The 12457-nt window shown below is 33.3% G+C and overlaps 1 protein-coding gene across 1 annotated transcript in view; it reads left to right on the plus strand.

The window, feature by feature from the left end:
* LRPPRC (leucine rich pentatricopeptide repeat containing) overlaps positions 1-12457 on the plus strand; it is a 96886-nt gene that overhangs the window by 7679 nt on the left and 76750 nt on the right. Inside the window, exons 2-11 of the mRNA XM_070932364.1 lie at positions 1592-1788; positions 3050-3172; positions 4116-4237; positions 4319-4377; positions 4897-4983; positions 5966-6092; positions 7299-7443; positions 7729-7883; positions 8660-8765; positions 8856-8963. Coding sequence (XP_070788465.1) covers positions 1592-1788; positions 3050-3172; positions 4116-4237; positions 4319-4377; positions 4897-4983; positions 5966-6092; positions 7299-7443; positions 7729-7883; positions 8660-8765; positions 8856-8963 — 1229 coding nt within the window. The remainder of the gene's footprint in view (positions 1-1591; positions 1789-3049; positions 3173-4115; positions 4238-4318; positions 4378-4896; positions 4984-5965; positions 6093-7298; positions 7444-7728; positions 7884-8659; positions 8766-8855; positions 8964-12457) is intronic.

The following is a 12457-nucleotide window of genomic DNA, read 5'->3' on the forward strand; positions in this document are numbered from 1 at the left end:
CACATAAATGTTGAACAGAAGGGGCGAGAGGACCGACCCCTGAGGCACTCCGCATATAAGAGGCCTTGAGGTCGATCTCTGCCCCCCTGCCAACACGAACTGCGACCGGTCTGAGAGAAAGGAAGAGAACCACCATAGTGCGGTGCCCCCCATCCCCAACTCCTCCAACCGGTGCAGCATGATACCATCGTCGATGGTATCAAAAGCCGCTGAGAGGTCTAACAGGGCCAGAACAGAGGAGTAACCCCTGTCCCAAGCCCTCCAGAGATCATCGACTAACGCGACCAATGCTGTTTCCATGCTGTGCCCGGGCCTGAAACCCGACTGGAACGGATCTAGATAAGACGTTTCCTCCAGTAAACCATTGATTTACTTTATTTTCATGGTGGTGGTTTCAGAAATTTATTATAGCTTTAGATAGCCAATTGGTCCAGGGGTTAAGGCATCAAGCTAGAGTTGAGGAGATTGTGTGTTCTAGTCCCATTTTAGGCACCCAGAACTGGGTGACCTTAAATTAGTCGCACACCTTCAGCCCTAGGAAACAGACAATGGCAAACTACTTCTGAAAAACTTTGCCAAGAAAACACACTAATCTAACAGTCACCAGGAGTCAACACTGACTCAAAGGCACCCCATATTACAATTTTTACTGATTGTCCCCTATTTTGAATATTTACCTGGCTCTCAATATTTGTTTTCACTGTTGTTCATTGAGGTACTATATTTAATTTTCCACATCTTCTACCACAGTCTCATTGTGGGACCTGGGTCTCAGAATAAAGAACAGTTTTCTGTAATATTACCTTCATCACCTATGGACTGAATCTCTCTTGCAAGGTGACAAGTTGGGTTCAAGGGGTAGCAAATGCAGCCTTGTCATTTGACTTGAAAGAGGCAGTGGTATAATATTACTCCTCCTCCCCCCTCCCTGCAAAGAAGCCTTTCCTCAAGTTGTTGTGGATAACTCTTGGACTATCTCTTACTTTCCTTTTTTAGGAAGATTGTTGAGAAAGTAGTTGGGTTAAAACTTCAGAGAGCTTATCTGGTTCCTTTCAAATTCAGTCATGGATATAGGAAAAAAATGGCATTGGTCACTCTTTTGTGTTTGGGATAGTGGGAGATTGACTTTCTTAGTCTTGTGGAATCTCAATTATCTTTCTTGACCATGATATCCTTCTAGAATAGCTGTAAAACTTGGGAATGGAGGGTATTGTGCGGCAGTGGTTCTCCTAAATCCAAGTGAACTATGTTATGTGAATCTAGTGAGGCTATCACTTTTGGTTAAGAAAAAATTGAATTTATTGCAAAGATTTGTTGGTTTTCAATTCTTGTTAGGGATGAAAGGTGGAAGGATATAGTATCGTCTGCTGGCATGACACTCTTGATTACATTAATTTGTGAAACTGCTTTAATCTGTGTATAATGTAGAAATATTGTTATACTGATAATGCCCATTTGATAACTAGCACTGGTGTTAACTTTAGGTTCTTTTGCTCTGTTAACATTTTAGATACAAAATTAGTAGCTTGTAATAATTTTTGCTTAACAGGAAAATACTGTGGTATATCATAGACTTTGTTTTGATTTGCAGATTCCTAATGTATCCCACAAGGCTCTTTGCAATTGCAGTCCAAGAAAACAGAGATGTTCAAGAGCAGTTACCTATTCAACAAAAGCAGATACAATTTTTTGATTGGGCCTTTAACAAAATGGACAGTTCTATCAGAAGACATGGGTGCATTACTAAATCCCTGTTAGAAGACATATTTCATGATGCCTGCAAAACAGGTAAAGAGTTATCTTCTTAATTCTTATTGAATATCACTAATATAAATGTTATGTTAATATATTAATTATTGATATTGTTTATATTTTCATTTCTCTGGAATCTTGTTTTAGAGGGCCTACAATCAGAATTTTCACTCTGTATATGTGAGCAGTAGATATGATGTATAAAAATGTTATAAAATGTGATTTGATAGAAGTTAGAAGACCCTTCTGCATATCTCCTCTGCTAAGAGGCTAAAATATCAAACCAGGAAAAACCATTATTGTTTTAGTTATCTAGATATCTTCAATAGAAAATTCAGTTTCCCCTTTCCCCCATTCAACCTGCAAGTCCATACAGTGGTTTTTTTATAACTATAAATTATTTTGAATTTCAGAGTCCATTGTATAGTGTTCATATTTTGATGTTTACTAACATTTAGATGTTTAAAATCTTATTTAAAATCTTCACACATTGAGTAATTTGTAAATGTCATTTCCCCTTAAGAGTTGGCAAAATGGGTTTTCCTCTGGTCTTGTATGTTTTTACTTTGTAATGGATTTCTTTTTTCTCCAAAAAATGTAATTTGTATTCCCTGCTTTTCCTAATATTCTTTGTTCAGTATTTTCTTTTCCTTCATGGGGCCATTTTGTAAATTGACTTGCTCCATTTTGTGATGGCCTCCACAAAAGCTGCTCATGATTCCAAATGGGCCAGCAGGATTCCAGAAAATTTGAAGAAGTCTAAAAGAAGGTCTTTAATAATAGCTAGATGCATAATGCAATATCCATAACAGTGTAGAAAACAAATAAGTAGCCTTCAAGTTATGACTGGTCACTTAGTGACTGTTCAGAGTTATAATTGACCCATAAAAGAGGGCTTAGGTCCTTTGAAATTTCGACGATTGGGCCTCCATTGGTTTGCTTAACAAATGCTGCAGAAACCATCATAAAATCAGATTGGTCATGTGACTGACCTATTTTACAACCATCACAACATATCATAATGGGCAGACTCCATTATAGTTGCGTGCCAAGGACTACTTGTTCATTTATATCTTTAATTCATTGTACCTCTAGTCAAATAAGATATATACATGAGTATACTAATGCTTCCTGTCTTTAAGGTTGTATCTGTATATTTTCCTTATTCTGTAAAGTTTGATTTGTTTTTCATTGTTTGTTGATACAAAGAAGACTAGAATGTTTAAACTGTTCAAAGCCTCTTATTTATGGAAAGTTAAAAGTTGTTGCATTTCCAAATTATTTTGTTCTAATTTAGGATTTCCAAATGGTAACCAGGCCTTGCTGCTGTTAAGAAGCTGTGGCTCACTGTTGCCTGAGCTACCTCCACTTGAAAGAACAGCACTTGCTCATACCATGTGGACAAAACTGAAAGGGGCTGGTATGTGATTTAAGTAAAATAAACCATATAGATTAGCATGTATGTTTTTTATTTAAAAAATGGTTTGGTAATATTTTATCTATTATCATTCTTTAATACCGGTTGCTATGACATTTTTCAGGTCAGTTTCCATATTTGGAGAGCTATGCTGACATCTAGGGGATTGATAGTAAAAGCAAACTATTTTTATTTTATCTTCAGTTAATTTAGCTTTATGTTTATTGTTTTGAGACTAAGTTTATTGATCTTGTGTTTTGTTTGTCAGGTTATTAGATGGAATTCTGTGCAGTTTTCCATCTGGGTTTCGTAACTGAACTGCCTGGTAATATTAAAGGTTTTGGATAACAGTTTACGGTGTTCAGCATCAATTTGGATACTTTATAGACTTAGCTCCAAACCGCGAATTGGTGCTACAGAAGGAAAATATGTACTTGTTCATCTTTTTTCTTCCCCTTACCCCCTGCCTAAATGACTTAAATTCCCTATGTTACTTCGGTGCTAACCATAAATTGTTGTTACTCCAAACTTAAAAAGCGAGAATTGAAAGAAATCAAATGTCAGGAACTATTGTACAGCACTCCATGTGCTAAAGTATATAACTCACCCTTCCCCAACTTAATGGAGAAATTTTAGCTGGGATCTGCTACCAACCAGAGTTAGTTCCCATCATTCATGACAAATAGTATCAAGAGCTGTATATATTTTTGTGCAATAGTGACAAGGCATCTTCTATTTACTCTTCCTTTAGGGGTTATCATTGCATTGGAAAATAGTATCAAAAATGTCCAATTTTAAGCTGAAGCTTGGGTGAGCAACAAGGACTGCCAAAATCCGATGTGTCTTGATTTTTAGTTCATTTTCTGTATATTACTGTTGTGTCAAACAATTGTATGAACTTTTTATTGTACTGAATTTTATTTTATTTTTACATTTTTTTACTTAGGTGTTGTATTCGATGTCAGCCATTATAATGCTTTGCTAAAAGTTTATCTCCAGAATGAACATGATTTTTCTCCAGATGAATTCCTAACAAAAATGGAAGAGGCAAATGTCCAGCCTAATCGAGTAGGTATTTCATAAAGGTATTTTCATAAATTTACTGTACCATTTGATAAATAGCAATTCTCATTTAATTCTGTTTTACAGGTCACATATCAGCGACTGATTGCTGCTTATTGCAACAAGGGAGATATTGATGGTTCCAGGTAACAACATAAACAAATAGCTTGCAGGAAATCTTGTGGGACAATCTTACATGTGTTTATTTTGAAGTATCTCCAATTGTGTTCAGTATAACTTACTCCAAATCTTGGGGAAATTTCAAAGAACTCTTTCACATAAACCGCTTAGAGAGGGCTGTGAAGCTGTGTGAATCGGTATATAAGTCTAAGTGCTATTGCTATTTTCCTGACTAGGCCATATTTTAATATATGAGTAGGAAGCCAGAAATTGAACAGTGTCTCTTAAAAAATGCCTAATTTTCCCTATTTCAATTAAAATATCTTTGAAGCTAAAATGGTGATTCTTAGGCAGAATGATAGATTGACATGTTCCTTTTTGCTAATCAAATTTTAGAATATCGTTCCATAATTCTTTTAACTAAAGCAACTGCCAATGTCATTCCTCTGCCTGTGTCTTCCTATCTCTATTTGTTATCTATAGCTCTACATACATTTTTCCTATTTTTCAAGGGAAAATTTATCTGATTTTGTTTTCATTTGCAGCAAAATTCTTAATATTATGAAAAGCAAAGATCTCCCAATAACAGAGTTGATTTTCAGCGCCCTTGTCACTGGTCATGCAAAAGCTGGGTAATTTATATTTCTTATTCTCCTTAAATCATTGTCTAAACTTAATCTTAATTAGCCAATTATATTTTTAAATAGTTTGAATAGTTACAATAGAATCTATTTCATAATGAACTTCCTTACCTTATTCAGAGATCTCTGCTCATTCTAATATGAATAAGGATTTCCTGAATTGAAGCAGCTCTGCACATTAATATGAAGCAATATCTTTTTGTATGAGTGTCTTCTAGGATGTGTGAGCTTGCTTGATCTATGTTCCAAGAAACATCCTATTCACACATGTGAAATTACATTAAATGCATCTTTTTAAATTGGTTTGGAATTGAAAATAGCTGTTGCAGGCAAATTTGAGAAGGGGAGTTTTGATCCTTTTTCTGCCATAATGCTGATTTTGAAACAACATCTACTACTTCAATATACATAAAGGTTCAATATCATATGCATGTCATTAAACAAATAATATGGTTATATAAGATTTAATATGAGTAGATAAGATTTAAAAACTCCAAACCACAGACAAGCCGTATGAGGAGATAATTGACATATATTAAGAGTCTGCCAATAGAGTGGGCTGTTGGAAAGGATTTTTCTGATACAGTAGTCTTTTTTTCAGAGAGATCTTGAATATTTATTACTGGATCAGTCCAAATCTCAAATTGCTGAAAATATCCACATCCCGTATACAGTACGCTGATACTTTTTTTGCTGTGACTGTGAATCTTTTTTTTTAGTAGAGTGCTCTCATCTTTTAACATAGTTCCTGAGCACTTTATACAAAAAAAGTAGAATTTTAAAAGTTGATGTTTTTCTTCTAATACATTCCACAGCTATTTAATTTTGTGTTCATTTCCTTTTACACAGCCATTTAATTAAATGTAAATAAATGTTAGATTCTGGACTTCTGGTTTCATTCATGGGCTAAGGACAAATGTCAGTCATGAAATACGTGTAATTATGTATGGTATTTTTCTCCATAATATTTCAGAGATATGGACAATGCAGTCAACATCCTTTCTGTCATGAGAGACACTAAAATTGAACCTGGTTCGGACACTTATTTGGCACTCTTGAATGCATATGCTGAGAAAGGCAACATAAACCAAATTGAAGAGGTAATACAACTTATATCTCAGCTTACGGCACTTTTAAAAAATAATTTGCTTCTGACCTTTTTAAATACAGTTCTTCCATAACTCACTATATATCTATCATATTAATCCAGAAAGGAAGATAGTCCTGAATTTGAGATGATATTCAAAAAAAAAAAAATGAAGATTATACAGGGAATACTGTATGAATACACACATAAAAATAAATATAATAATCCTATATAAAGCCCAACTCCATATTATGTCAATTTAAGATTACCAGAGCCACCTAAAACTAATTCTGTACATCTTTTTCATCCAAGAAGTTTATGCAGCTGATACTCTTTGCATATATAAACAAATAAATATAAAGGCAATGCTTTGGATAGACCTTGGATAAGAACAAAATGTTCCTAATTAAAATTGTCTATAAAAGTATCCCTTTTTAAAAGGAATAATTGATTATGCATGCCTAAACTATTTCCTTTCATATATACAAAAGTAGTAGGGAGTCATGGGGCTGACAGAAAGAAATGATATAACGACAGAGAAAGAAAAGAAAGACTATTTACGAAAAGCTCAATAGGAGCTGTGCTAGCTCAGCATGTATGAAGACTTACTCTATTTTAGTCCTTTGCAGTTATTATGAAGTCCCATTGTTTTCCAGTCTATGCGTATTGGCAAGAGTCTACAGTGAGATAGAAGCCATCATCAAACTTAAACCACTTTATTAAACTTATAGCTGTTAATGACAGCTTAAGCAATAATTTTGCTTAAAATTATTATTACATATAATAATAATAATTACAATAATTTTGTCAGTAAGCAAAACAATAATTGTAAAACGGTGCCATGTTTTGAATTCTGCAGTGACAATTTTATGGTAATCCCTCAAGAAATATTGTCTTAAGACCTGCTTACCTAATTAGCCAATGCCATATTTCAGTATTGAATCAGTGTTTGCTACTTGCTAGGCATGTTATAAATCTGAAGAGTTTTTTTATAGATGTTGCTCTCTGGAAAACAGTGTGTTCTTTTATTTGATGGACACATAATAAGATACCTGTATTGTTGAAAGTAGTACTGGGAAAGTTAACAGCTACATTTCTCAAAAGTTTATAATTGATAGCTAGATTCGTTTTTGTCTTGCCCACAAAACTAAATAAAAGAACAGCAATTATGATGTTTATAATAAACACTAACACAACATTTTTCTGTTTGCTGATATAGGAACTAAAAAATGTTGAAAGGGCTGAAATTTATCTTTCTGAAAGAGATTTTATGGATATCATTTTTACTCTTGCTAAGGCCGGATATTCTCAGTATGTACAAAATATTCTGGAGAAGATAAAGTTTAGTAAAGAAAGCATACCAGGTAATGGTTTTTCTGCAAGTATTTCAGGATATAGATGGCTAATTTTATTCTGTTAATGACATGTTGCGGGGAATGTAAGGTAAATGAGATTTGTTAATGTGTCCTATTTATGTAGCAGCCATAGAACCAGAATTGTAGGTAGAGTATATTTCTTGTGTAAGTATACATGTGTAAATACACATCAAAATATTCTTTTACTGGGATTTTCAGAAAATGCATGTTTATAAACTTTTGTCAAGATCTTACAGCTTACATCTTTCCCTCTTATTTTTATTCCAACTGTAGATGTAAAGAATCTTTGCCTGAGATTAATAACATTTAACTTAGAAGATACAGCTTTTGAAGTTCTGCATTCAGTTTTTGTGGCATTAGGGCTCACCTGTGAAAAACACAATACCCAGTGCAACTTTTTCTTACGACATTGTATAAATATGGAAACGGTATGTGAAGGCTCACAGTGGACCAAACAGGCTTAAAAGTGCATTCCTGCTTACAAAATTTCTCAAGCTGATTTTTGTGGATTGGTTTTAAAAGATGTGTTCAAACTACCCAAATCCAAATTATCAAATCCAAAGTTGGATTCTATGTTGTTTAGGGTCTAGGAATAAGCAAGAATTAACTTTCTCAATCCCTCCTTCCCCTGCCAGCCACTAGACTTCTATAAAAATCTTTGGGACCTTCTACTGTAAGTGGAATGGGTTGTGCTGTGGAAAGCTAACTAATATCCAATCCTCTTTCATAAATTCATATTTGTAAGTGGATAACTCTCAGGGATTTATATAGTGTGAAATTGGCAGAAAACTTTGCATATGTCTAGCTATTTCTGCTGGCATATTTTTAGATCTATTTTATTTAATTTCTTAAACATATTATTCTGATCTGTTAGGGTTTCCTTATGCACTTCTTATCTTCCTCTCCCCAACTAATTCCATAGACTACCAACGAAATAAATTCTTCCTATATTCCAACTTAGAAAGAGAATTGCATTGTCTTGTCTCTTAGTCTTTATTTTCATCTGTATTCTGGATTGAAACCCAAGGAATTCTTCCCTGGTCTTTCACTGTTTGGCTGATAATTGTTAAGTGTAACATGGGTTTCCCAGTCAAAGTTTTTTTTTAAATCTGTTTTTCAAGATTTTGTGCTTTATTGTCATTATGATTTTGAATGATTTATTGAATAGTGGTGAGCTTAAATTCTTAAATCTTATTTCTTGCAGCCCTTGGCCAAATTGAAATATTTCTGCAGTGAGCTAAAAGCAAGCAACTTACACCCTTCACCTCTATTGTCAAGTTTATCCTTTGCATTGGAAGCAAAGAAAACTGGTATTTCTTTTTGCTGTTTAGCATTGCTGAAATTTTTGTATATATGTTGTTATCATGCTCGTTAACTTTTCTCTTTCTGGATCTTTTAAGATTTATCTATTGATATAATGAAGATAATAAAAGAAGAAGGCTTATGTCTTAAACCTCACTATTTTTGGCCATTGCTGGCTCAGCACCAGGAAAAGAAAAACCCTGAAGGTTAGCACTTCTAATCAGATTTTGGTTACCATTAATACTAACATGTAATAATGTTAACATGTTTGCACATGAGAACAACTCAGCAACATGTACAACTCTATCAAAACATTATTGTCTTTTGATGTAGTAGTGTACTGTATATTACAACAATTGCCTTGAAAGGTTATTATTTCATTCTTACTTTATTTTGTCATTGTTAATAATGTCACATTTGAAACTTTACAAAGAGCAATTATTATTTTAGCTTGGTTAAAACCAAGGTTCAATTTGTCACAATATTCTTGGCTGTCTTTTAATATTCTGAACTTGAAAGACAATACTGAAATCTAGACAAGCTTTTAAAATCAGGTTACTTTGTGCAAATTCTTCCTCTAAATATAAAAGAAATGAATCTTTTAGATGAGGTTTTCATCATTCTTTGCAATGATAAATGTGAACTTAGTTACGATAATAAAAGCATAAAACCTTCATTGTTGAATGAACTCTCATGATCTGACAGCATATTGATTGAAGGACTAAAGGACTAAAGGATTGAAGGACTAAAATGCTCAGTTTTTGGATTTTTAAGTAGGCTTAAGCATTTAGCAAACACTTTCCCCTGTTACAGATGGGGGTGTCTATAAGATATGAGTAAAAATTGAACAAATATTAAATTTTAAAGGACAATATCTAATTCTTTGGTTTGCATTATTGGTAATTCAGAAAGAATTGACTGATAAAAAGATGCTTTTAAGAGAAGTACTTTCCCCTTGGGAAAATTAAAAACTGTCTTTTTCATCTTATTTCACAGTATAATGTGTTTTAGAATGCGATGCAGAGTTGTTAGTGTGACATGGATGACAAACAAAATGCAAAAACAACAAAAAAAAGAGCTTTTAGCAGGCAGTTCATATTGCAATTTTATTTTAAAATATACAGTCAAATTTCAACTTAGACTAAATGCTGAAACAAGTATTCCCTAATTGTTTCTGGCAATAAAAGTGTGCCAGTCTTTTTTAGAAAAGTCTTTATAAAACAACATTCTCTTATTAACTCTTTACATTCCTGAAAATGCTTAAAAGTACTGGGGAAAATAGCCTAATACAACCTTTGAATTCAAAATTGTTGGCAGTGTATTGCATCTCCTCCAACTATCCCCAAACTATACATACCACGATAAATTTCAGTTTAGCTATGTTTTATTTAATCCTATTTCTTTCCAGTTTGACTTACCTTTATCCCAAAACTAATGAATGGCTAGCTATAAGTAGTTATATTCATCCAGTAAAAAAGCTTCTTGCTGATAAGAAAGAAACAGTAAGTGTTGGTTTCATGATTCTTGCAATGAGAAGATGAATAGGCAAGCAGTTGTGAAGATTAAAATGTAGAAAAACTTTATGTATATTGTTAAAAATCATGAGGTGCTTCTTCAGATAATGACTCCTTGACTCTCTTATCAATGAAATTCTAAATGTTGCATTCAGAATTCAATTCACTGTGTCAGTCTTTCTTCAAACATGGTGTGCTATCTTTTTTCTAGTGGTATAAACTTGAACTGAGGAATTATATGAACTCTTACCACAAAATAAGAATTCCTTTATGATGACAACATGTTAGAGTCCGTTGTTTCAATAGTAGAGTGTATATGTATTTGTTGTATACACATTTAGCTCAGAGTTGAACTGTTGGATTCTCTTCTTGAATGTGTAGTGTTAAGATGCCCAAATTTTCAGAAGTAATTTGTCATTCATTGAAGAAGCTATCCTTCTGTCAACAGGTGGGAAAGCTACTTTTAATTTTAAAAAACGCTTTTGAAAAGTATTATTATTTAATTGGAGTAGGACACCATTTAGTTATTTGATTTGAAGGCTATTTGTTGGATAATTTAAAGAACTAATGTTTTCTCATCTGTGCCTTGAAAGAGTTATTAAAATATGTTCAATCCTTAAAGCCATCGGTCTAAAACTTTGGGAAGTTAAGGATCCCTAGAGAACATTTATCCTTGTTTTTGCCATCCTAAAATGAAGCAACTGCAAACTTTTTGATGATTTCTCATTATACCTTATAATCAGCTTTTTTTTTTATCAGGGTGGCTTCAAATAAAATCTCTGTCCCTGCAGACTACTTTGTTATTTGCAGAAAGTTATATGTAAGAGACAGCAGTAAAAACAGAAACCTTTGTTTTCAAACTAAGACTTTGTTCTCAAACCAGGACTAAATTATATAAACCAGCATATTTTATATTGTACCTTTGGAATGTAAATTTAAAAGATTATATTTATAAATCTTACCTTAAATTTTGTCTATAAAGAAATTACGCATTGGGTAAAGACATAGTTACCATGTGAATTTTTTTTTTGGTGTAAAAAAAGCTAAGCAATATAGTTGAGCTTGGTTCATGGTACTTTTCAGGATATACCTTTGTAATTTTTTATCATCTAATGTATTGTAGATAGTTCTGGAGTTATATGTAAAGATTTTCTATGAAATAGGAATTACAAATATGATTCCTCTAGATGTAGTAACAGAAAGAAACAGAGAGAAAGTGCAAACTTTGGTAGATTAAGTAACTGATGATTAAAAGATAACAAATATATCTGTCTACAATTAAATTGTACTTGGTTATCTTGCTTTTGATTAAAAAATGAATAGTTATCTAATTTGGAAACATCAGCATGTATTTTCTGAGACACTGAATGAGGGATAAGGCAATATGTAAAATAAAAAAAAAGTTAATTCTGTTGTCATCATACATAATTGTAATGGAATTTGTGAATGACTTTCAGAAAGAGCGGAAGAGATGCTTTGAAACAATAAGACAAGAGAGGCAGAAGCTCCCAGTGACTTAATGATCAGAGAAATAAATTTAGGAAGGACCTATCCTAATGGTTCAAGTAGTTAAAAGCGACACAGGAAATTTCTACTTTCAGATTTGAATGATTCTGTCAAATTATGTACCTTACATTATAGTGAAATTATATAGAACTAGTCCTGTTTCCTGTCCAGTTTACCTAAGAAATGAAAACCTTCAAAAAGTATATCCATGTTTATTTTCAGTAGAGTACAATGTGGTTTCTGCAGTTAATCAATGGACTAATCCAATGATTTTAAACTCTGAAGTCTTAACAAAGTGTAAATACATATAAATAAATGAAGATTACAGATAGAGTTGGGAGAGATTTTTTTTCTTTTCACTATACATCTTATTCACTATAATTTATCAGTCCATTTTTGTTTGAAGTTATTTTTGGGAAAAAAATTAGTTGACAATCACAACATAAATCAGGGATGTCAATTTCATTGAGGGCCACATCAGGATTATGTTTGACCTTCGGGTGGGGTGGACATAGCCAGCTCAACGTCACTTGTGTTGGGGGCACCTATGGTGGCCCAAGCACTCTGCCAGCAAAAACGGGCCCCTGAGCTCCATTTTCAGCTGTGACGGCCTCTTGCAACCCTCTGCCAGTGAAAATGGAGTTTGGGAGTGCTGCCCGCAGCCCTTGCAAGCTTCATTT

Source organism: Pituophis catenifer, unplaced genomic scaffold (assembly GCF_029215685.1).
Source record: "Pituophis catenifer annectens isolate HBS135680 unplaced genomic scaffold, rPitCat1.0.hap2 SCAF_1, whole genome shotgun sequence".
Taxonomy (NCBI): Eukaryota; Metazoa; Chordata; class Lepidosauria; order Squamata; family Colubridae; genus Pituophis; species Pituophis catenifer.